Raw genomic sequence first — 25,305 nt, forward strand, 5'->3', positions numbered from 1 at the left:
TACAGGTATATCTAAAGTCCTGTTATACCCAAGGAAGGGGTTGGACTAACTCAGGGGACCCACCTATGGGAGGGTATGGAAAGAGGGGTGGCTACACCCATTTCCTTTGTCCAGTTTCGCGCCAGAGCAGGGGCTGGTAGCCCCTGCAACCGGTTTGAGATGGACTATGCACAGGGACACCAAATGTGCCCCCAGTTCAGGACTTCAAAGCACTCTCAGAGTGCACCCACCCAGCCCCAATACACTAAAGCCTGTCTAGGAGGTGGTGACCCCTCCCTGTGACTGGAAACATATTGTCCAGGCCTCCCCTGCCGGAGTATCGGTCAGCAGCAGGAGGCCAGACTTGTGTCTGTGGCTGCAGCATCCATTTTGTGATGCCAGGGCTCTTTTAAGTTGGTACCGAGTATACCGGTGCTGTCATGTCTCTCCCTCTAGAAGGCTGGGATCATACTCCCATACCAGTTACTGATGTGGGGGTATGATTCCAAGGTGTTTGACACCAAACACAACATGTTTCCGTGCAGCCAGACCAAAGTTAGCATTTACCGTTTGGTTATAATGCACTTAAGAGTATATGGTCAAGCTACATCACAGACAACCCCTGAGAAGAGATTCTGAAGGCTGCAGAGGGGCTCTGCTCATGCATGGGCACCCTCTCACACAAAACCAAGCACCCTGCCTTCAGGATTGATAAGGCCTGCCATAGGGGTAACTGATAGGTTTCTATGTTCAGCGATAGGTGAGATATAGTGAATCTTTATCTCTGTAAGGGGTGCATGCACCACCTTACCCAGGCTGCAGTAGCAGACCTGTGGTGTCATTTTGGGTGGCTTCCCAGGGGTGGCACAATACATGCATCAGCCGCTGGGAGGCCTCTGGGGTACCTATACCCTGGGTACATAGTATACCATATGCTAGGGACTTATAAGGGCACCCCAGAATCCAATCTGTTGTGTACCTAAGGTGCTTGGAATCAATTTAGAGAGGAAGCAGCTAGGCTGGGGCCCTGAATAGCAGGGTCCCAGCCAGACTAAAGTCGAAAACCAGTGAAACACCAGCAAAAAGCGGGGGTACCCATGTGAAGCAGATCCTACTCTCCTACAGTTGCAGCATGGTTACTGATTGTCTTAGAGGGGTTATTGTTGTCATTGTTTGGTATTGTTATCCCATCTTACAGAGGTTTTTCTTGACAGTGACGGTGATTGATGGTGTAAAGCTGCTCATCTAGCTGTTATTTATTCCCGGGTGCTGTTCTACCCATTGAGGAAGGGCTCACTTTATTCACTGACAGGGAGGTTTTGCCGTCTACCAAAGACAGACTGTAAAGCACTCATCGTGCTAACCCTATAGTGCTGTCTTCAGCAGCAGAATGTGCTTTAATGCACTCATTTCAATAACTATTCTGCCTACAAACAAATCTCTGTTTGCTTTGCGGCCTCTCTCCTTGGGCTCATCCCTTTCGTAAAATAGTCGTTAAACCACAGAATGCGCTTGTGTAATGGAAATGCAGGAGCTGGCGCAAGCCTCCATGACACGCTTCCTTCCATCTCTTGTTGCAGGCACTGAACAGGAAGCATCCTTGGCTCGTGTCCGTGCATCACAAGCATCTCTCGGCCCCTTCGAGGGGCTGCAGAGCCAAAGCTAGGACATCCACACCCCAGGCTGTGAGGGAGGCTTGCGCAATGCACGCACCAAGGAGATGAAATGGAGAGACCACAAAACTACCGTGGGCTAGGAAGGGCTACAATAGGCTACAGTTGACTGCAGGTGGGATACAATGGGTTGAAGTGAGCTGCAAGGGCTTCAATGGGCTACATGACGCTGCAGTGGCTTGCAATGGGATGCAGTAGGCCACAAGATGCTGCAGCGGGCTGCAGCGAGCTACAAGGCAATGCGTTGGGCTACAATGTACTGCAGTGGGCTACAAGGAGCTGCAGTGGGCTGCAATGGGCTACAAGGTGCTGCAGTGGGCTACATGGATCTGTAGTGGCTGACATGGGGCTGCAGTGGCGTACAAGAGGCTGCATTGTGCTACAATGTACTGCAGAGGGCTTCAAGGGGGTGCAGTGGGCTACAAGGCGCTGCAGTGGCTTGCAATAGGATGCAGTCTGCTACAAGACGCTACAGCGGGCTGCAGCTTGCTACAAGGCACTGCACTGGGATACAATGGACTGCAGGAAGCTACACAGGGCTGCAGTGGGCTGCAGTGGGCTACAAGCGGCTGAAGTGGGCTACATGGATCTGTAGTGGCTGACATGGGGCTGCAGTGGCGTACAAGAGGCTGCATTGTGCTACAATGTACTGCAGAGGGCTTCAAGGGGGTGCAGTGGGCTACAAGGCGCTGCAGTGGCTTGCAATAGGATGCAGTCTGCTACAAGACGCTACAGCGGGCTGCAGCTTGCTACAGGGCACTGCACTGGGCTACAATGGACTGCAGGGAGCTACACAGGGCTGCAGTGGGCTACAGGACGCTGCAGTAGGTTGCACTTGGATGCAGTAGGCCACAATATACTGCAGCAGGCTGCAGTGAGCTTCAAGGCACTACATTGGGCTACAATGTACTGCAGTGGTCTATAAGGGGCTGCAGTGGGCTGCAAGGGGCTGCAGTGGGCTACAAAGGGGCTGCATTGGGCTACAATTTACTGTAGAGGGCTTCAAGGGGCTGCAGTGGGCTACAAGGGGTTGCAGTGGGCTGCAATGGGCTTCAAGGGGCTGCAGCGGGCTACAAGGGGATGCACTGGGCTACAAGGGGCTGCATTGGCCTATCGTGGACTGCAGAGGTCTTCACTGGGCTGCAGTGGGCTATAGTTGACTGCAGAGGGCTTCAAGAGGCTGCAGTGGGCTACAAGGGGCTGCAGTGGGCTTCAAGGGACTGTAGTGGGCTACAAGGGACTGTAGTGGGCTGCAAGGGGCTGTAATGGGCTACAAGGGGCTGCAGTGGGCTGCAAGGGGCTGCAATGGGATGCAAGGGGCTGCAGCGAGCTACAAGGGGCTGCATTGGGCCATAATGGACTGCAGAGGGCTTCAATGAGTTGAAGTGGGCTGCAATGGACTGCAGTGGGCTGCAAGGGGCTGCAGTGGGCTGCAAGGGGCTGTAGTGGGCTACAAGGGGCTGTAGTGGGCTACAAGGGGCTGTAGTGGGCTATAAGGGGCTGTAGTGGGCTACAAGGAGCTGTAGTGGGCTACAAGGGTCTATAGTGCGCTACAAGGGGCTGTAGTGGGCTCCAAGGGGCTGCAGTGGGCAACAAGGAGTTATAGTTGGCTGCAAAGGGCTGCAGTGAGCTACAAGGGGCTGTAGTGGGCTCCAAGGGGCTGCAGTGGGCTACAAGCAGCTGAAGTGGGCTACAAGAGACTGCATTGTGCTACAATGTACTGCAGAGGGCTTCAATGGGCTGCAGTGGGCTACATGGGTCTGTAGTGGGTGACATGGGGCTGCAGTGAGCTGCAAGAGGCTGCAGTGGGTTGCAAAGGGCTGCAGTGAGCTACAAGGGGCTGTAGTGGGCTACAAGGGGCTGCATTGGGCTACCGTGGACTGCAGAGGGCTTCAAGGGGCTGCAGTGGGATACAGTGGACTGCAGAGGGCTTCAAGAGGCTCCAGTGGGCTTCAAGGGGCTGTAGTGGGCTACAAGGGGCTGTAGTGGGCTAAAAGGTGCTGTATTGGGCTACAAGGGGCTGCAGTGTGGTGCAAGAGGCTTCAATTGGATGCAAGGGGCTGCAGCGGGCTGCATGGGGATGCAGTGGGCTACAAGGGGCTGCATTGGGCCACAATGGACTGCAGAGGGCTTCAAGGAGCTGCAGTGGGCTACAATGAACTGCAGAGGGCTTCAAGGGGCTGCAGTGGGCTACAAGGGGCTGCAGTGGGCTACAAGGGGCTGTAGTGGGCTACAAGGGGCTGTTGTGGGCTATAAGCGGCTGCAGTGGGCTGCAATGGGCTGCAGTGGGCTGTAATGGGCGGCAAGGGGCTGCAGTGGGCTACTACAAGGGCCTGCAGTGGGCTACAAGGGGCTGCATTGGGCTACAATGAACAGCAGAGGGCTTCAAGGGGCAGCAGTGGGCTACAGAGGGCTGCAGTGGGCTACAAGGAGCTGCAGTGGGCTACAAGGGTCTGTAGTGCACAACAAGTGGCTGTAGTGGGCTACAAGGGTCAGTACTGCGCTACAAGGGGTTATAGTGGGCTTCGCCCCATACCAAGTCGTGGTGTAGTCAGGTTTCCCACCTCTTTCGATCGACAGTGTGCACACTTTGTCCTCCAGCTCGCCTCATTGCTGAGGGAGGAGCACACAAGGTCCCTCGCACGAGTGTTGACTGCGCTGAAGCGGCGCTATAATGGGCCCTGTAGTGCCCACCTGATGAAGACTTACTGGTCCATCAGTTAAACTCTACCAAGGCCACTTCTGGAGTTAATAAGAATAGGAGACAGGCCACAAACAGGATGTGACATGGTCTCATTTACTGAGTGAAGTCAAGGGCCTACATTGAATTCATCAGTATTCGTCTCAGCCCTGGAGAAGTGAGTAGGGCGCGAAACACCCGGGTCACTCCTCCTTGGGCCCACCTTCTTGACTTCTCTCTACCACTTCCGGAGCCCACCTTCTTTACTTCCCTTCGCCCCTCCCAGTGCCCACCTTCTTTACTTCCCTTCGCCCCTCCCAGAGCCCACCTTCTTTACTTCCCTTTGCCCCTCCCAGTGCCCATCTTCTTTACTTCCCTTCGCCCCTCCCAGTGCCCACCTTCTTTACTTCCCTTCGCCCCTCCCAGTGCCCACCTTCTTTACTTCCCTTCGCCCCTCCCAGAGCCCACCTTCTTTACTTCCCTTCGCCCCTCCCAGTGCCCACCTTCTTTACTTCCCTTCGCCCATCCCAGTGCCCACCTTCTTTACTTCCCTTCGCCCCTCCCAGTGCCCACCTTCTTTACTTCCCTTCGCACCTCCCAGAGCCCACCTTCTTTACTTCCCTTCGCCCCTCCCAGAGCCCACCTTCTTTACTTCCCTTCGCCCCTCCCAGTGCCCACCTTCTTTACTTCCCTTCGCCCCTCCCAGAGCCCACCTTCTTTACTTCACTTTGCCCCTCCCAGTGCCCACCTTCTTTACTTCCCTTCGCCCCTCCCAGAGCCCACCTTCTTTACTTCCCTTTGCCCCTCCCAGAGCCCACCTTCTTTACTTCCCTTTGCCCCTCCCAGTGCCCACCTTCTTTACTTCCCTTTGCCCCTCCCAGTGCCCACCTTCTTTACTTCCCATCGCCCCTCCCAGTGCCCACCTTCTTTACTTCTCTTCGCTCCTCCCAGTGCCCACCTTCTTTACTTCCCTTCGCCCCTCCCAGAGCCCACCTTCTTTACTTCCCTTCGCCCCTCCCAGAGCCCACCTTCTTTACTTCCCTTCGCCCCTCCCAGAGCCCACCTTCTTTACTTTCCTTCGCCCCTCCCAGAGCCCACCTTCTTTATTTCTCTTCGCCCCTCCCAGAGCCCACATTCTTTACTTCCCTTTGCCCCTCCCAGAGCCCACATTCTTTTCTTCCCTTCGCCCCTCCCAGAGCCACAGAGCCCACCTTCTTTACTTCCCTTTGCCCCTCCCAGAGCCCACCTTCTTTACCTCCCTTAGCCCCTCCCAGAGCCCACCTTCTTTACTTCCTTTCGCAGGACCCTACTTTACTGCCTTATCAGGTCAAAGATCTCTTTCAAACAGTGGCGGCTCCTCTGCTGGGGCGGAGGGGCGTCGCCCCACTGTTCAATAGAAAAAATAAAATGATAATGACACAACTTTGTTATTATTTTATTGTTCCTACGGCAGTAGGTTGGGCAGGCCACAGTGGGGGAGAGCAATGGTGGCCGTCTCTAAGTGTGCATGACGGTTTAGCCATCCGTCTGTGACTGGCCGAACACTCATGCACACTTTGCATGTTCTCCACCAGCTGTACTACACAGCCTGGTTGGGAACACGCACAGGCTCGCAGTCCCCGTCTAAGTGCCGAACCACTGTACTTAGACCAATCACCACGCTGCTGTCATGGTGACAGCAGTGTCATGATTAGCTTATAGGAGCCTGGGAGCCCGGGTGCTTCCTGCTGCCGAGACTCAAGACAGGAAGGAGAGGCGGTGGCCGGCCATACCCAGGTAAGTGCTTTAAAAAAAAATGGTTCCACCCCCCTACACTCCCCGTCCCGCCACCCCGGTCCAGTAGCAGCCGCTAATGCCTTCAAAGACCTCTAGCTGCCCACTCCCTCCACCCTGCCAAGGTCCATGAACTTACCGGGAAGGCGATCTCACAGAGCTTGGTGATCCATTCGCTGCTCTCCTGCTTGTCAGTGGCGAAGATGTAGCTCCTGTCGTTGGTCTCCACATAGAAGGCGGCCATGTTGTTCTTCGGGCCGGTCTCTGTGGGCAAGGGCAAGATGCTGATACACTCCGCCAAGCGCACAATCTTGCGGTCCAGTCGCTTGGTGTTCGGCCTGTCCATCTGAGTGCTCGACTCCTTGGTGTCGAAAAACTCCAGACGCGCTACCCCAAACTGGCTGGCGGGGTACAGCACCACCCAGTTCTTCTTCCATTTCTAGGAGAGAAGGGGCAGAGGGTGAGTATTTCCACAGACAGTCGACCCTGTTACAAAGGTGAGCCCTCCTCTACTGACACACAGACACCCGCCCATCACTGCAGGGGACAAGTTTACTCTGAATGTGGGACTCATGGTAAGAGTGGAAATAAATCACAAAACCTTCCCGCTCAACCTGTACTTCTTCTGAATTGTGAAATCATCTAACAATCATCCATACCATACAATTGATCAAAAAACAATCCTTTATGTTTCTGCTGTACACAAAAAAATTATTGTTTACATAATTCATAACTTGTACATTTTCATTATAAATATATACATTACCTACTGGCAGTTGCCAGTAGGTAGTTATAGTTAGGACCTAGTTTCTATAGACAAAGCATTTTCTGTTTTGTTTCACGGATCTTCATGACATTTTCAAAACTAGTTTGCCAGTCACTTCAGCTGCTGTCTGAAAAGTTTCAAGCTGATCCCTCAAGCAGGGTCTGAGAAAACAAAGGGGGGGGGGGATCCCAAAACGTGTTTTCACAGTGCAATTCTCAAGGGGATTTTAGACAAGACTACAGCCTAAACCATTGAACGGAATTACACCAAATGTGGCAGAAAACTAGCTCTTGGTCGGAAAAGATCTCTAGAAATGCAGAGGGTACATGGATCCGACGGATCTCATGCTGAGATCTGATTGACTACCATCACTTCAAGCAGGAATCAGCCATCTTGGGACTCGGCCTGGATCCCAGAAAATTGCACTAAAATACCACAAAGGTTGAGGGTAGGATCTCTGACCTGCACTCCTCACTCACCATCACTGACTGACCTGGTTCCGTCTCGCTGCATTACTGACTCACAGGCGCCCATCACTCACCATCACTGACTGACCTGCGTTCATCACTCTGCATCACTGACTTACCTGCGCCCATCACTCAGCATCACTGACTCACCTGAACCTATCCCCCATAATCACTGATTCACTTGCGCCTATCACTCACTATCACTGACTTACCTGCTTCCATCATTCTGCATCATAGACTCACCTGTGCCCATCATTCACCATCACTGACTAGCCTGCCCCATCACACGCCATCACTGACTCAACTGCGCCCATAACTCACCATCACTGACTCACCTGTCCCATCACTCACCATCACTGAGTCAGCTGCACCTATCACTCACCATCACTGAGTCAGCTGCACCTATCACTCACCATCACTGATTCACCTGAGCCCATCACTCACCCCACCGACTCACCCACGCCCATCACCCACCATCATTGACTCACCTGCGCCCATCAGTCACCATCACTGCCACCCTTGCGTCCATCCCACATCATTATTGATTCCCCTGCGCCTAACACTGACTGACCTGCTTCCATCACTCACCATCATAGACTCACCTGTGCCCCTCACTCACCAACACTGACTCACCTGCACCCATCACTCACCATCACTGACTCACCTGCCCTATCACTCACCATCACTGACTCACCTGCACCTGTCAATCACCATCACTATCTCACTTGCACCCATCACACATTATCACTGACTCACATGCGCCCATCACTCACCATCACTGACTCACATGTGCCCATCACTCACCATCACTAACTCACCTGCGCCCCTCACTCACCATCGGAGAGTATTAATGAGTGAGACCCCATTGATATGCATGGAGGAGTGAGACTCTAGTGTCGTATGGAGGAGTGAGACTCTAGTGTCGTGCATGGAGGTGTGAGACTCTAGTGTCGTATGGAGGAGTGAGACTCTAGTGTCGTATGAAGGAGTGAGACTCTAGTGTCGTGCATGGAGGTGTGAGACTCTAGTGTCGTATGGAGGAGTGAGACTCTAGTGTCGTGCATGGAGGTGTGAGACTAGTGGCATGTATGATGAGAGAGACTCTAGACTCTAGTGTCGTGTAAGGAGGAGTGAGATTTTACTGAAGTGTATGGAGGTGTGAGACACCATTAGAGCTTATTAATGGGTGAGACTCCACTGAAGTGAATGAAGAAGTGAGATTTTACTGAAGTGTATTGAGGTGTGAGACTCTGATGTCGTGTATGGAGGAGTGAGACTCCACCCACTTAAGTGTATTGAGGAGTTAGACTCTAGTAATTTGTATGAGGAATGAGACTCCAGTGACATGTATGAGGTGTGAGACTCCATTGAGGTGTATGGAGGAGTGAGACTCTAGTGAGGTGTATGAGGAGTGAGACTTTAGTGATGTGTATGAGGATTGAGAGTCCATTGAGGTGTATGGAGGAGTGAGACTCTAGTAAGAGTTTATGAAGAGTGAGACTCCACTGATGTGCATGGAGGAGTGAGACTCCACTGAAGTGAATGGAGGAGTGAGACTTCATTAGAGAGTATTATTGAGTGAGACTCCATTAAGGTGTATGGAGGAGTGAGACTCTAGTGAGGTGTATGATGAGTGAGACTCCATTGAGGTGTATGGAGGAGTGAGACTCTAGTGAGGTGTATGATACGTGAGACTCCATTGAGGTGTATGGAGGAGTGATACTCTAGTGAGGTGTATGATGAGTGAGACTCCATTGAGGTGTATGGAAGAGTGAGACTCTAGTGAGGTGTATGATGAGTGAGACTCCATTGAGGTGTATGGAGGAGTGAGACTCTAGTGAGGTGTATGATGAGTGAGACTCCATTGAGGTGTATGATGAGTGAGACTCCATTGAGGTGTATGGAGGAGTGAGACTCTAGTGAGGTGTATGATGAGTGAGACTCCATTGAGGTGTATGATGAGTGAGACTCCATTGAGGTGTATGGAGGAGTGAGACTCAAGTGAGGTGTATGATGAGTGAGACTCCATGGAGGTGTATGGAGGAGTGAGATTCAAGTGAGGTGTATGATGAGTGAGACTCTATTGAGGTGTATGGAGGAGTGAGACTAGTGAGGTGTATGATGAGTGAGACTCCATTGAGGTGTATGGAGGAGTGAGACTCTAGTGAGGTGTATGATGAGTGAGACTCAAGTGAGGTGTATGATGAGTGATACTCCATTGAGGTGTATGGAGGAGTGAGACTCAAGTGAGGTGTATGATGAGTGAGATTCCATTGAGGTGTATGGAGGAGTGAGACTCCAGTGACATGTATGAGGTGTGAGACTCCATTGAGGTGTATGGAGGAGTGAGACTCTAGTGAGGTGTATGAGGAGTGAGACTCTAGTGATGTGTATGAGGATTGAGAGTCCATTGAGGTGTATGTAGGAGTGAGACTCTAGTAAGGGTTTATGAAGAGTGAGACTCCACTGACGTGCATGGAGGAGTGAGACTCCACTGAAGTGAATGGAGGAGTGAGACTTCATTAGAGAGTATTAATGAGTGAGACTCCATTAAGGTGTATGGAGGAGTGAGACTCTAGTGAGGTGTATGATGAGTGAGACTCCATTGAGGTGTATGTAGGAGTGAGACTCTAGTGAGGTGTATGATAAGTGAGACTCCATTGAGGTGTATGGAGGAGTGAGACTCTAGTGAGGTGTATGATGAGTGAGACTCCATTGAGGTGTATGGAAGAGTGAGACTCTAGTGAGGTGTATGATGAGTGAGACTCCATTGAGGTGTATGGAGGAGTGAGACTCTAGTGAGGTGTATGATGAGTGAGACTCCATTGAGGTGTATGGAAGAGTGAGACTCTAGTGAGGTGTATGATAAGTGAGACTCCATTGAGGTGTATGGAGGAGTGAGACTCAAGTGAGGTGTATGATAAGTGAGATTCCATTGAAGTGTATGGAGGAGTGAGACTCAAGTGAGGTGTATGATGAGTGAGACTCCATTGAGGTGTATGGAGGAAGGAGACTCTAGTGAGGTGTATGATGAGTGAGACTCCATTGAGGTGTATCGAGGAGTGAGACTCTAGTGAGGTGTATAAGTGAGACTCCATTGAGGTGTATGGAGGAGTGAGACTCAAGTGAGGTGTATGATAAGTGAGACTCCATTGAGGTGTATGGAGGAGTGAGACTCTAGTGAGTTGTATGAAGAGTGAGACTCCATTGAGGTGTATGGAGGAGTGAGACTCTAGTGAGGTGTATGATGAGTGAGATTCCATTGAGGTGTATGGAGGAGTGAGACTCTAGGGAGGTGTATGATGAGTGAGACTCCATTGAGGTGTATGGAGGAGTGAGACTCTAGTGGGGTGTATGATGAGTGAGACTCTATTGAGGTGTATGGAGGAGTGAGACTCTAGTGAGGTGTATGATGAGCGAGATTCCATTGAGGTGTATGGAGGAGTGGGACTCTAGTGAGGTGTATGATGAGTGAGATTCCATTGAGGTGTATGGAGGAGTGAGACTCTAGTGAGGTGTATGATGAGTGAGATTCCATTGAGGTGTATGGAGGAGTGAGACTCTAGTGAGGTGTATGATGAATCAGACTCCATTGAGGTGTATGGAGGAGTGAGACTCTAGTGAGGTGTATGATGAGTGAGACGCCATTGAGGTGTATGGAGGAGTGAGACTCTAGTGAGGTGTATGATGAGTGAGACTCCATTGAGGTGTATGGAGGAATGAGACTCCAGTGATGTGTATGAGGAGTGAGACTCCATTGAGGTGTATGGAGGAGTGAGACTCTAGTGAGGTGTATGAGGAGTGAGACTCTAGTGATGTGTATGAGGAGTGAGAGTCCATTGAGGTGTATGGAGGAGTGAGACTCTAGTAAGGGTTTATGAAGAGTGAGACTCCACTGATGTGCATGGAGAAGTGAGACTCCACTGAAGTGAATGGAGGAGTGAGACTTCATTAGAGAGTATTAATGAGTGAGACTCCATTAAGGTGTATGGAGGAGTGAGACTGTAGTGAGGTGTATGATGAGTGAGACTCCATTGAGGTGTATGGAGAAGTGAGACTCTAGTGAGGTGTAGGATGAGTGAGACTCCATTGAGGTGTATGGAGGAGTGAGACTGTAGTGAGGTGTATGATGAGTGAGACTCCATTGAGGTGTATGGAGAAGTGAGACTCCATTGAGGTGTATGGAGGAGTGAGACTCCATTGAGGTGTATGGAGGAGTGAGTCTCAAGTGAGGTGTATGATGAGTGAGACTCCATTGAGGTGTATGGAGGAGGGAGACTCAAGTGAGGTGTATGATGAGTGAGACTCCATTGAGGTGTATGGAGGAGTGAGACTCTAGTGAGGTGTATGATGAGTGAGACTCCATTGAGGTGTATGGAGGAGTGAGACTCTAGTGAGGTGTATGATGAGTGAGACTCCATTGAGGTGTATGATGAGTGAGACTCCATTGAGGTGTATGATGAGTGAGACTCCATTGAGGTGTATGGAGGAGTGAGACTCCAGTGAGGTGTAGGATGAGTGAGACTCCATTGAGGTGTATGGAGGAGTGAGACTGTAGTGAGGTGTATGATGAGTGAGACTCCATTGAGGTGTATGGAGAAGTGAGACTCCATTGAGGTGTATGGAGGAGTGAGACTCCATTGAGGTGTATGGAGGAGTGAGTCTCAAGTGAGGTGTATGATGAGTGAGACTCCATTGAGGTGTATGGAGGAGGGAGACTCAAGTGAGGTGTATGATGAGTGAGACTCCATTGAGGTGTATGGAGGAGTGAGACTCTAGTGAGGTGTATGATGAGTGAGACTCCATTGAGGTGTATGGAGGAGTGAGACTCTAGTGAGGTGTATGATGAGTGAGACTCCATTGAGGTGTATGATGAGTGAGACTCCATTGAGGTGTATGATGAGTGAGACTCCATTGAGGTGTATGGAGGAGTGAGACTCCAGTGAGGTGTATGATGAGTGAGACTCCATTGAGGTGTATGGAGGAGTGAGACTCTAGTGAGGTGTATGATGAGTGAGACTCCATTGAGGTGTATGGAGGAGTGAGACTCAAGTGAGGTGTATGATGAGTGAGACTCCATTGAGGTGTATGGAGGAGGGAGACTCAAGTGAGGTGTATGATGAGTGAGACTCGATTGAGGTGTATGGAGGAGTGAGACTCTAGTGAGGTGTATGATGAGTGAGACTCCATTGAGGTGTATGGAGGAGTGAGACTCTAGTGAGGTGTATGATGAGTGAGACTCCATTGAGGTGTATGGAGGAGTGAGACTCTAGTGAGGTGTATGATGACTGAGACTCCATTGAGGTGTATGGAGGAGGGAGACTCAAGTGAGGTGTATGATGAGTGAGACTCCATTGAGTTGTATGATGAATGAGACTCCATTGAGGTGTATGGAGGAGTGAGACTCCATTGAGGTGTATGGAGGAGTGAGACTCAAGTGAGATGTATGATGAGTGAGACTCCATTGAGGTGTATGGAGGAGGGAGACTCAAGTGAGGTGTATGATGAGTGAGACTCCATTGAGTTGTATGATGAGTGAGACTCCATTGAGGTGTATGATGAGTGAGACTCCATTGAGGTGTATGGAGGAGTGAGACTCAAGTGAGGTGTATGATGAGTGAGACTCCATTGAGGTGTATGGAGGAGGGAGACTCAAGTGAGGTGTATGATGAGTGAGACTCTATTGAGTTGTATGAGGAGTGAGACTCCATTTAGGTGTATGGAGGAGTGAGACTCCATTGAGGTGTATGGAGGAGTGAGACTCAAGTGAGGTGTATGATGAGTGAGACTCCATTGAGGTGTATGGAGGAGGGAGACTCAAGTGAGGTGTATGATGAGTGAGACTCCATTGAGTTGTATGGAGGAGGGAGACTCAAGTGAGGTGTATGATGAGTGAGACTCCATTGAGTTGTATGATGAGTGAGACTCCATTGAGGTGTATGATGAGTGAGACTCCATTGAGGTGTATGGAGGAGTGAGACTCCATTGAGGTGTATGGAGGAGTGAGACTCAAGTGAGGTGTATGATGAGTGAGACTCCATTGAGGTGTATGGAGGAGGGAGACTCAAGTGAGGTGTATGATGAGTGTGACTCCATTGAGTTGTATGATGAGTGAGACTCCATTGAGGTGTATGATGAGTGAGACTCCATTGAGGTGTATGGAGGAGTGAGACTCAAGTGAGGTGTATGATGAGTGAGACTCCATTGAGGTGTATGGAGGAGGGAGACTCAAGTGAGGTGTATGATGAGTGAGACTCCATTGAGTTGTATGATGAGTGAGACTCCATTGAGGTGTATGGAGGAGTGAGACTCTAGTGAGGTGTAGGATGAGTGAGACTCCATTGAGGTGTATGGAGGAGTGAGACTGTAGTGAGGTGTATGATGAGTGAGACTCCATTGAGGTGTATGGAGAAGTGAGACTCCATTGAGGTGTATGGAGGAGTGAGACTCCATTGAGGTGTATGGAGAAGTGAGACTCCACTGAAGTGAATGGAGGAGTGAGACTTCATTAGAGAGTATTAATGAGTGAGACTCCATTAAGGTGTATGGAGGAGTGAGACTGTAGTGAGGTGTATGATGAGTGAGACTCCATTGAGGTGTATGGAGAAGTGAGACTCTAGTGAGGTGTAGGATGAGTGAGACTCCATTGAGGTGTATGGAGGAGTGAGACTGTAGTGAGGTGTATGATGAGTAAGACTCCGTTGAGGTGTATGGAGAAGTGAGACTCCATTGAGGTGTATGGAGGAGTGAGACTCCATTGAGGTGTATGGAGGAGTGAGTCTCAAGTGAGGTGTATGATGAGTGAGACTCCATTGAGGTGTATGGAGGAGGGAGACTCAAGTGAGGTGTATGATGAGTGAGACTCCATTGAGGTGTATGGAGGAGTGAGACTCTAGTGAGGTGTATGATGAGTGAGAATCCATTGAGGTGTATGGAGGAGTGAGACTCTAGTGAGGTGTATGATGAGTGAGACTCCATTGAGGTGTATGATGAGTGAGACTCCATTGAGGAGACTCCATTGAGGTGTATGGAGGAGTGAGACTCCAGTGAGGTGTATGATGAGTGAGACTCCATTGAGGTGTATGGAGGAGTGAGACTCTAGTGAGGTGTATGATGAGTGAGACTCCATTGAGGTGTATGGAGGAGTGAGACTCAAGTGAGGTGTATGATGAGTGAGACTCCATTGAGGTGTATGGAGGAGGGAGACTCAAGTGAGGTGTATGATGAGTGAGACTCGATTGAGGTGTATGGAGGAGTGAGACTCTAGTGAGGTGTATGATGAGTGAGACTCCATTGAGGTGTATGGAGGAGTGAGACTCTAGTGAGGTGTATGATGAGTGAGACTCCATTGAGGTGTATGGAGGAGTGAGACTCTAGTGAGGTGTATGATGAGTGAGACTCCATTGAGGTGTATGGAGGAGGGATACTCAAGTGAGGTGTATGATGAGTGAGACTCCATTGAGTTGTATGATGAGTGAGACTCCATTGAGGTGTATGGAGGAGTGAGACTCCATTGAGGTGTATGGAGGAGTGAGACTCAAGTGAGATGTATGATGAGTGAGACTCCATTGAGGTGTATGGAGGAGGCAGACTCAAGTGAGGTGTATGATGAGTGAGACTCCATTGAGGTGTATGATGAGTGAGACTCCATTGAGGTGTATGGAGGAGTGAGACTCAAGTGAGGTGTATGATGAGTGAGACTCCATTGAGGTGTATGGAGGAGGGAGACTCAAGTGAGGTGTATGATGAGTGAGACTCCATTGAGTTGTATGATGAGTGAGACTCCATTGAGGTGTATGGAGGAGTGAGACTCCATTGAGGTGTATGGAGGAGTGAGACTCAAGTGAGGTGAATGATGAGTGAGACTCCATTGAGGTGTATGGAGGAGGGAGACTCAAGTGAGGTGTATGATGAGTGAGACTCCATTGGGGTGTATGGAGGAGGGAGACTCAAGTGAGGTGTATGATGAGTGAGACTCCATTGAGTTGTATGATGAGTGAGACTCCATTGAGGTGTATGGAGGAGTGAGACTCCATTGAGGTGTATGGAGGAGTGAGACTCAAGTGAGGTGTATGATGAGTGAGACTCCATTGAGGTGTATGGAGGAGGGAGACTCAAGTGAGGTGTATGATGAGTGAGACTCCATTGAGTTGTATGATGAGTGAGACTCCATTGAGGTGTATGATGAGTGAGACTCCATTGAGGTGTATGGAGGAGGGAGACTCAAGTGAGGTGTATGATGAGTGAGACTCCATTGAGTTGTATGATGAGTGAGACTCCATTGAGGTGTATGGAGGAGTGAGACTCAAGTGAGGTGTATGATGAGTGAGATTCCATTGGAGGAGTGAGACTCTAGTGAGGTGTATGATGAGTGAGACTCCATTGATGTGTATGGAGGAGGGAGACTCAAGTGAGGTGTATGAGTGAGACTCCATTGAGGTGTATGGAGGAGTGAGACTCCTTTGATGTGTGCAGGAAAGGGCCTCTTTTTGCCTGGTGCATGATGTGATTTCGAGCTGTGAGTGCGCGGGGTTCCTGCTGCCAGGTCCCCAGTGCCAGATCTCTTTCCTAAGACTGCCACGATTGGCAGAACTTCAGCACCCCTGTAAGTCCCTAGTAAGTGGTGCCCCTGGTACCCAGGGCCTGGGCCCTGAAGAGGGTCCACTGGGGCTGCAGTACATATTGTGCCACCCCAGGGACCCCTCACCAAGACCAGGCAAACTACCATTGCAAGCTGCGTGTCTTTTTGCAGCGAAAACCGATGAGTGTAGTGCCATGCCCACATGCACTGCATGAGGTATAGGTAAGTCATCCTTACTGCAGGCCTTATAGCCCTGAGGCAGGGTGCACTATACCCCACGTATGGACTTATCTGCACGAGCTATTCTTGAATATTCTAAGTGCCCAGGGAAGCCATGGAGGGTGCATGGGCTGGATACTTCCTATTTCCTATTTGTAAAGCGTGACCATATCACCCCTTAAGGTCTCAAGGCGCTGGGGGCCCTCCAGGAGATTGTGAGCTATTGCCCAGAGTCACAAGGTGCTGAGCTGAGCTGCGCTGCAGCCGGTGCCAGGGATCGAACTGTGAGCCCCGCGCTCTGGCGTCAGCCTCTCTGGCCACTGCGTCACACCTCAACTTGTCATTACGAGTTATCGAGCTCAATGGTGGCTTCACTATATCCTAAGATGTTTTGTGGCAAACATTCATCCTAATAAATCCTCACTTATACCAGTGTTGGATTTATTAATAAATGCACACAGAAGACCCTTTAGAGGGTCCCCTGAAAACCTCCCAAGCACTGGTGTGGTCTGTGACTAGCCTTAGCCAGCCTGCCACCACCAGACATGTTTCTGCCCTCATGGGCCGAGAGGCTGCACTCTCAGAGGCCGGGAACAAAGCCAGCGGAGGTGCTTCACACCGCTTTCAGTCCGGAATGGCATCTCAAGGGGGAAGCTTCAAAGGCGGAGCCAGACATATCCAGGGAGTGGAGGATACCAACCCCCCTTTCCTGCTCCATGTTTGGCAGAGTAGGAAAGTGGAAAGAAGAGACAGTTAGAGGAGGAGGAGTGCCCACATTTAGCCAGCACCACCCCTAGGGTGCGGCAGGAGAAGTGGCCCTTCCTTTTGCAATTCCTCCATCTTGAGATGGTAGGAGATCAAGCTGTCAGGGCTAGAGTAGGGGTTTTCTCCACAAGAAGTGGTCACTTAGAGGGTGTAGACACCCTAAAGGTAAGTAGCCCATTGGCTACTACCAGTCTCCCCCTTTAATGCCACTAAATTTCGTATTTAGGTGGCATTCCTGGACTTGGCAACTTAGTTTCGACAGACCTCCGAAGAGCAACAGACAAAGAAGAGCTGCCAACCCGAGAACCAAAGACCTGCTGTAGGAAATTGGCACCAAACGCTGCTCACTGGTTCCAGGATTCACACACCATGGCCTGCGGTCTTGTCTTGCAACTGTGAGGCCTCCAAGAACCCCGGAGCCGCTCCAGCCTTCCTTGGAGTTGAGGAGCTGCTCCCCAGCAGCTTCAAGGCACTAAACCAGAGTCTGGTTTTCCGACCTGCTGCTCCCTGGTGACTCCAAAGCAGCAACCCAACCAGAAACGGTACACCAACTCCGGAGGGTCAGATCTGTCCCCCCACCAAGTGAGAGGACACCAGGACCTACCGGAGCCATGCCAATACCCGGGGTACCAGTCCCTCCGCACCAAAGACCAAGAAGAAAGAGTCCAATCCGGACTCCAATGACACAGGACGCAGACACTCATTGAGAGACTTCAAGACCCCTGAGACTCAATCTGTGAGCGGTCCAGCGGTCCCGAAATCACCTCTGCAACCTGCCTGCCCCTGACTGTGAGGACCATGTCGACCCATGGCACTTGGCTGTCCAATCTGCTATGCATGTATAAACAAGATGGACAAGTCCTTTTATGAGGTAATTGTGGTCACATGACCCTTGCCACTACCTTCAATAGAAAGGAGTGCAAACAACTGTAGGTACTTTTAGGAAACCCCTCACCCACCTACCTAGTAGGTGGCATGCTTCATCATCAGGGTCCAGCTGGATCACCTAATGCAATCCAGCTGTGCTTCAACGCCTGAGTTACAGCGGAGCAGGTTGTTTGTGAAGAACAGTGGAGTGATATGTGAAGTGCAGTTATGAGTTAAAAATGTCTCTAGGAATAACCCTTGTAAAAGTTTTAATAAAAGGGTCCTAGGACATTTGTAAAAATAGCATTGGGATCTCTAATAGGTATAGTATGTACCTCGGTATCCCTTGAATTTCTTAGGTCTACTAGTTTCAGCCTTTGAATTAGTTCTGAAGGCTTTCGTCAGGACCAAAATGGTGAGTGACCAAAAAAACACACGAACTGCAACTCAGCCAATGTAATTCACCTAATCACTTGCTCATGCCACCTGCGTTATGTGGGCATGACCAGCAGGAAAATAAAAACCAGAATATGTGAACACCGGAGCAACATCCGTTACAAACGCAACACCACGAAACTCACAGACCACTACTTAACAATGGGACATACTACCAATGATATGACCTGGGTAGTAATCGAACAACTTGATGCCAACACAAGAAACATACAAGACCAGCTGTTCGAAAAGGAACAACGTTGGGTTTACAGACTATCTACCCAAACAAAGGGTCTCAATGACAATGTGCCTTGGAACAATATACAGCGCAAATAACTTTCCTGATAGGCTCCAACCACTTTTTTATGGTCCCCATCTCTCTGGCACAAAGGATATTAACCTTATCTAACACAGACCGGTATCTAAACGCCCAATCAAATCTGAACAGATTCCACCGTAGTCCAATTGGCATAAAGCACCTGCACTATGGGTGTAATTTTTTTCATCAGTGCATCTTTTTTCCCTTAATAGACCAGATTCACACACTCGCTGCTTTAAACATACAATATTATTCGGGCATGCCCCGTTTCGGTCATAATTTAGAACATCTACGACCATTCATTTTAGATTACTCTTCAGTACCACGTGTAGCCCGTAATTAGCCTACTCCGTGGAAGACCAACATTCTCTTGTACGAATAGGTGTAGAATTTACATACCCTCAATCGCTATTGAGCTAAGTCCCTTTGTTATTCTTTCATTTTCTCCTTTCAAAACTTTATTAACCACACTACGCCCCGACCACCACATATAGCCCGTAACATGCATGCCCCGATGCAGACCAATATTATTCTACACGGACAAGTGCAGCATTTACAATCATTACTGAGCCCAGTTCCCCCTTAAAACTTTATTAACAAAACTTTATTAACATCTTTATTAACATCTCTTGGTCGATAAATCACACTGGTACTTTACGCAGGCGTCCAGAACTTAGTATGAACACACATACGCGCTCATTACTTTTTCCTTACTCTCTTTTTGTTTACATACAATCTGCTATGCACCCAGTCGCCTGCTCTGGGTAATGAACCAGCTGTGCTCCCATGAACCTGAGACCCTTGCGACCTGCTCCCCCGAGTGGGACCCCTTAAGTCCCTTTGTGCAGCGTGTTTCCAGGTGGCCCCCTTCTTTGTGGCGCACCATGTACCAATGACCTCGGCACCCTGCTCCCAGCTGAATCCGGGGCGCTCCTGATCTTCTGCTGCTGGGACATTGAACCTGGTCCTGCTACTTACTTAAATGCAGACGGTGAACCTCGAGAACCCACTGTCTGATTTTACATGCTTTTAGCTATTTTTACCAATTGACTTCTATTGCGCATACTTGCTCACAACAGTGATTTCTTGTGCGAACTTTCAAAATTCTTAACTTAAAAAGTACTTACCTCAGAGCAAACTTCCTGGTCTGAAAAATTATATAAAAATCGTTGTTATTTTTACAAATTGGTCTTGGATTTATTCTTGAGTGTGTGTCTCATTTATCGCCTCTGTGAGTACAACAAATGCTTAGCACCACCCTCTGATAAGCCTGACTGCTCGCCCACCCTACCACAGAAAGAGCGTTAATATTATCTACTTTTGCCTCTGTAAACCAATAAGGGATCCACTGGACTCTGCACAGTGTTCTTCGTTTTAGTGCACAATATAGAGAGCCAGCGTCCTACAACGTTCATGGAGGAGTGAAACTCCATTGACATGTATGAGGAGTGAGCCTCCACTGATGAGTATGAGGAGTGAGACTCCATTTGAGAGTATTAATGAGTGAGACTCCATTGACATGTATGAGGAGTGAGTCTCCACTGATGTGTATGAGGAGTGAGACTCCATCGGTGTGCAGGGAGGAGTGATACTCCATTGACATGTATGAGGAGTAAGACTCCACTGATGAGTATGAGGAGTGAGACTCCATTAGAGAGTATTAATGAGTGAGACTCCATTGACATGTATGAGGAGTGAGTCTCCACTGATGTGTATGAGGAGTGAGACTCCACTGATGAGTATGAGGAGTGAGACTCCATTAGAGAGTATTAATAAGTGAGACTCCATTGACATATATGAGGAGTGAGTCTCCACTGATGTGTTTGAGGAGTGAGACTCCATCGGTGTGCAGGGAGGAGTGATACTCCATTGACATGTATGAGGAGTGAGTCTCCACTGATGTGTATGAGGAGTGAGACTCCATCGGTGTGCATGGAGGAGTGAAACTCCATTGACATGTATGAGGAGTAAGACTCCACTGATGAGTATGAGGAGTGAGACTCCATTAGAGAGTATTAATGAGTGATACTCCATTGACATGTATGAGGAGTGAGTCTCCACTGATGTGTATGAGGAGTGAGACTCCATCGGTGTGCAGGGAGGAGTGAAACTCCATTGACATGTATGAGGAGTGAGACTCCACTGATGTGTATGAGGAGTGAGACTCCATCAGTGTGCAGGGAGGAGTGATACTCCATTGACATGTATGAGGAGTGAGTCTCCACTGATGTGTATGAGGAGTGAGACTCCATCGGCGTGCAGGGAGGCGTGATACTCCATTGACATGTATGAGGAGTAAGCCTCCACTGATGTGTATGAGGAGTGAGACTCCATTGGTGTACAGGGAGGAGTGAAATTCCATTGACATGTATGAGGAGTGAGACTACACTGATGAGTATGAGGAGTGAGACTCCATTAGAGAGTATTAATGAGTGAGACTCCATTGACATGTATGAGGAGTGAGTCTCCACTGATGTGTATGAGGAGTGAGACTCCATCGGCGTGCAGGGAGGAGTGATACTCCTTTGACATGTATGAGGATTGAGTCTCCACTGATGTGTATGAGGAGTGAGACTCCATCGGCGTGCAGGGAGGAGTGAAACTCCATTGACATGTATGAGGAGTGAGACTCTGCTGATGAGTATGAGGAGTGAGACTCCATTAGAGAGTATTAATGAGTGAGACTCCATTGACATGTATGAGGAGTGAGTCTCCACTGATGTGTATGAGGAGTGAGTCTCCATCGGCGTGCAGGGAGGAGTGATACTCCATTGACATGTATGAAGAGTGAGTCTCCACTGATGTTTATGAGGAGTGAGACTCCATCGGTGTGCAGGGAGGAGTGAAACTCCATTGACATGTATGAGTAGTGAGACTCCACTGATGAGTTTGAGGAGTGAGACTCCATTAGAGAGTATTTGTTGGAAAGCGTTCCCCGGGGAGGCTGCGGAATGTGTTCCTGACCACCCTGAGGCCCACCTTTCCCAGAGTTAGGCCGAGCAAGAGCAGGGGGGCCCTTCCTGGAAGGGTCTCGCACCTAGGATCGCACACGCTACGCTTCTCTCTTCTGCGGATAGAGGGACACCACACAGTAAATCGTTGCAAGATAATAAGCTTTTATCGGTGGTTATCAGGGATCTTTATGATCCGGCAGGCAGGTGCAGGATTAATGCCACAAGCGGCAGCGATCTTATGATGGAGGGAAAAGGGGTAGCGGGACAGTCTTTCAATCAGTGTCTCTGCGAGGTATCCGGCGCCCAGTTCTCAATCCTCGAGCTGAGGGGATGTTGCTTCACTCGGCGATCTCGGCCGATTCTCTTGGAGGAGCGGGCCGCGAGTCACTCAGCAGGCACCGGAGGGTCTTAGTTCAGGGAGCCGCGACGGCGTCAGCAGGGCTCAGATGGTTCAGAGTTTGGGGAGCCGCGACAGCGTCAGCAGGGCTCAGATGGTTCAGAGTTCGGGGAGCCGCGACAGCGTCAGCAGGGCTCAGAGGGTTCAGAGTTAGGGTAGCGTTCTTCTGTTCGGGGAGCGATCGAGCCGCGACCAAGTCCGCAGGCTCTCGTCAGTCCAGGTCTTCTCTGCCTCTCGTCCCTTCAGCACCCCTTGTTATACTCCCCCTCCTCTTTGAAGTCCGGAGTCCTCGCGGAGAGGGGTCTGGTGCCTGGGGGGCGGTGTGTCGGGGTTTCCTGTCGCTCGGCCCCTTGATCTGTTCAGGTGGGTCTGGGAGGGACTCCAGACACTCAGCAGGCGAGGCGCCCGCTCACCGGGGGCCTGGTGGTCGATCGAAACCTCCCTCGGGGGAGAGACCAGAGGTGTGACGGGGTCGGCGCCTCTCGGTCTGGTTTGGGGGGGAGGGTTTCGTTCTCCCTCGGCCTGGCATGCGTGTTGGGGATCTGGTCGGCCCTCGAGATGCTGGTCCATGGAAGCCGGGAGGCCGTGCCCACGAGGTTCGGCGTAGTTGTAGTGTCACTTGCTGGTCGGGAGGGCCCACGCCACGAGGCCGGTCTCACACGTGCCCCCCCCAGCTGAAAGGCGGGGAGAACTACCCATCCACTTGGGAGTTCTCCTCGCTGAAGCGGAAGAATCGGGACAGGCCGTCCGCGTTGGCGTGGTCAGTCCCGGGGCGATGTTCCACAGTGAAATCCATCCCCTGGAGAGAGGTGGACCATCGTAGCAGCTTGGGGTTTTCCCCTCGCATCTGCATCAACCACCGCAGGGGTCGATGATCTGTTTGCACTCAGAAGTGTGTTCCGAACAGGTAGGGCCGTAGCTTTTTAAGGGCCCAGACTACTGCGAACGTCTCTCGTTCAATTGTGCTCCACCGCTGTTCCCGGGGCAGTAACCTTCGGCTGATGAAGGCTATGGGCTGATCTATGCCTTTGTCGTCGTACTGTGAGAGGACTGCCCCGATGCCGTGTTCCGAGGCGTCCGTCTGGACCACAAACTCCTGGGCGTAGTCGGGTGCTTTGAGCACTGGAGCCGCGCACATGGCGGCCTTTAGGGTGTCGAACGCCTTCTGGCAGGAGGGAGTCCAGTGTATTTTCTTGGGGTGTTTTTTGGAGGTTAGTTCTGTGAGAGGGCCCGCGATGCTGTCATAGTTTTTAATAAACCTTCGGTAGTAGCCGGTGAGGCCCAGGAAGGCCCCGACTTGCGTTTGGGTTGCAGGGGGTTCCCAGGACAAGATGGCGTCGATCTTCGGCTGGAGGGGGGCGACCTGCCCACTCCCCACCTTGTGCCCCAGATAGGTTACGGAGCCGTGCCCAATTTGACATTTGCTAGCTTTGACGGTGAGGCCGGCTCGGCGCAGAGCCAGCAGGACTTGACGGAGGTGCTGGAGGTGCTCGGTCCATTGGGAGCTGAAGACCGCTATGTCGTCGAGGTATGCTGCGCTGAACCCCTCTAGTCCGGACAGGACCCTGTTCACCAGCCGCTGGAAGGTGGCAGGGGCATTTTTCATTCCGAACGGCATCACCCTAAAGCGGTAGTGCCCATCCGGGGTGGAGAAGGCGGAGCGCTCCTTGGCTCCCTCGGTGAGGGCAATCTGCCAGTACCCACTGGTCAGGTCGAAGGTGCTGAGGTAGCGGGCGGCCCCAAGGCGGTCAATGAGTTCATCGGCACGGGGGATAGGGTGAGCGTCTGCTCGGGTGACCGCATTGAGGCCTCGGTAGTCCACGCAAAACCTCAGCTCGGGGGCAACACCCGGGGTAGTCGCTTTCGGAACCAGGACTACCGGGCTGGCCCAGGGGCTGTCGGAGGGTTCAATCACCCTGAGGTCTAACATCTTTGCCACCTCGGTCTGGATGCAGGTCCGGACCCGATCAGGGACCCGGTAGGCCCGATGTCTCACTGGCGGGCTGTCTCCGGTGTCCACGTCGTGGACACACCAGCTGGTGACCCCGGGGGTCAGGGAGAAGAGGTCCGCGAACTGCCCTAGTAGCTGGCGGCAGTCGTCGGTCTGTTGGGCTGTGAGGGCGGTCGACAGTCTCACTCCCTCCACGGATCCATCGGTCTCCTTCGCCCCCAGGGGGTCTGGAAGGGGCTCGGTGTCTTCTTCGGCCCCATCGTCGGTGGCCAGGAGTAGACTTAATTCGGTCCGTACAAAGTGGGGCATGAGGCGGTTCACGTGGAGAACCCGGAGTGGGTTCCGCGGGGACTGCACATCGATGAGATATGTGACTTGGCTCTTCCGCTCGACCACCTTGAAGGGCCCAGTCCATTTATCTTGGAGAGCGCAGGGTCTCACCGGGGCCATGACCCAGACTTGTTGGCCCGGCTGAAACTCGACCAGCGTAGCATTCTGGTCATACCAGCGCTTCATTTCTTCTTGACTGGCCTCGAGGTTTGCTTCTGCGAGTTCCCTGAATTTTCGGGTCTGGTTGCGGAGCGCCAAGATGTATCGGAACACGTCCGGAGGGGTCCCCCGGGGGGTTGTTTCCCACCCCTCCTTGACCAGGCTCAGGGGTCCTCGGACGGGGTGTCCATATAATAGTTCGAATGGGCTGAACCCCATGGATTTTTGGGGAACCTCCCGGTAGGCGAACAGGAGACATGGGAGGAGGAAGTCCCACCTCCGGCGTAGGGGTTCCTCGAGGCCCATGATCATTCCTTTCAGCGTTTTGTTAAAGCGCTCGACTAGTCCGTTTCCTTGGGGGTGGTACGGGGTGGTGAATTTGTACGATACTCCGCACTGCTGCCAGAGGGATTTCATATAACGGGAGATAAAGTTCGTACCCCGGTCACTCACGACTTCGCGGGGGAACCCCATGCGGGAGAAGATCCCCATCAAGGCCCGGCCCACCACGGGGGCCGTCACGGTGCGGAGAGGGATGGCCTCGGGGTAACGGGTGGCATGATCCACTAGGACGAGGATGAACTGGTGGCCCTGGGCGGTCTTGGGGTCCAGCGGTCCCACAATGTCGATTCCTACCCGCTCAAAAGGGGTACTGACGACGGGGAAGGGCTGTAGCGGAGCCTTGCGCTTGCCCCCACTCTTTCCGCTGGCCTGGCACGTGGGGCAGGATTTGCAGTGGGCCTCCACATTTGCTCGCATCTTGGGCCAATAGAAGTGGGTGACGAGCCGTTGGTAGGTCTTATCTTGGCCTAAGTGTCCGGCCAGGGGTACATCATGGGCCAGGCCCAGGAGGAGACTTCGGAAGCGTAGGGGTACCACTAGTACCCGGGCCGATCCCAACTCGGCCGACTTCTGTTCGCTGTACAGGAGGCCGTCCTCCCAGTATACCCAGTGGGTGCCAGTCTGGTCGCCTGCTGCTTGGGCCTCAGC

General features: G+C 51.4%; 1 protein-coding gene and 1 long non-coding RNA gene across 3 annotated transcripts in view; one reads left to right on the forward strand and one right to left on the reverse strand.

The window, feature by feature from the left end:
* The window catches only part of DOK1 (docking protein 1), a 313,371-nt gene that overhangs the window by 174,692 nt on the left and 113,374 nt on the right, over positions 1–25,305 (reverse strand). For both annotated transcript variants that reach the window (XR_014978268.1, XM_085642983.1), the window contains exon 2: positions 6,245–6,544. Coding sequence is in view for 1 of the 2 variants with exons in the window: in XM_085642983.1 (XP_085499109.1) it covers positions 6,245–6,544 (300 nt within the window). In the remaining variant the exon portion in view is untranslated. The remainder of the gene's footprint in view (positions 1–6,244; positions 6,545–25,305) is intronic.
* The window catches only part of LOC146863533 (uncharacterized), an 86,593-nt gene that overhangs the window by 13,165 nt on the left and 48,123 nt on the right, over positions 1–25,305 (forward strand). The gene's annotated exons all lie outside the window — the stretch shown is intronic.

The sequence above is a fragment of the Triturus cristatus genome, chromosome 2_2 (assembly GCF_964204655.1).
Source record: "Triturus cristatus chromosome 2_2, aTriCri1.1, whole genome shotgun sequence".
In the NCBI taxonomy this organism is placed as follows: Eukaryota; Metazoa; Chordata; class Amphibia; order Caudata; family Salamandridae; genus Triturus; species Triturus cristatus.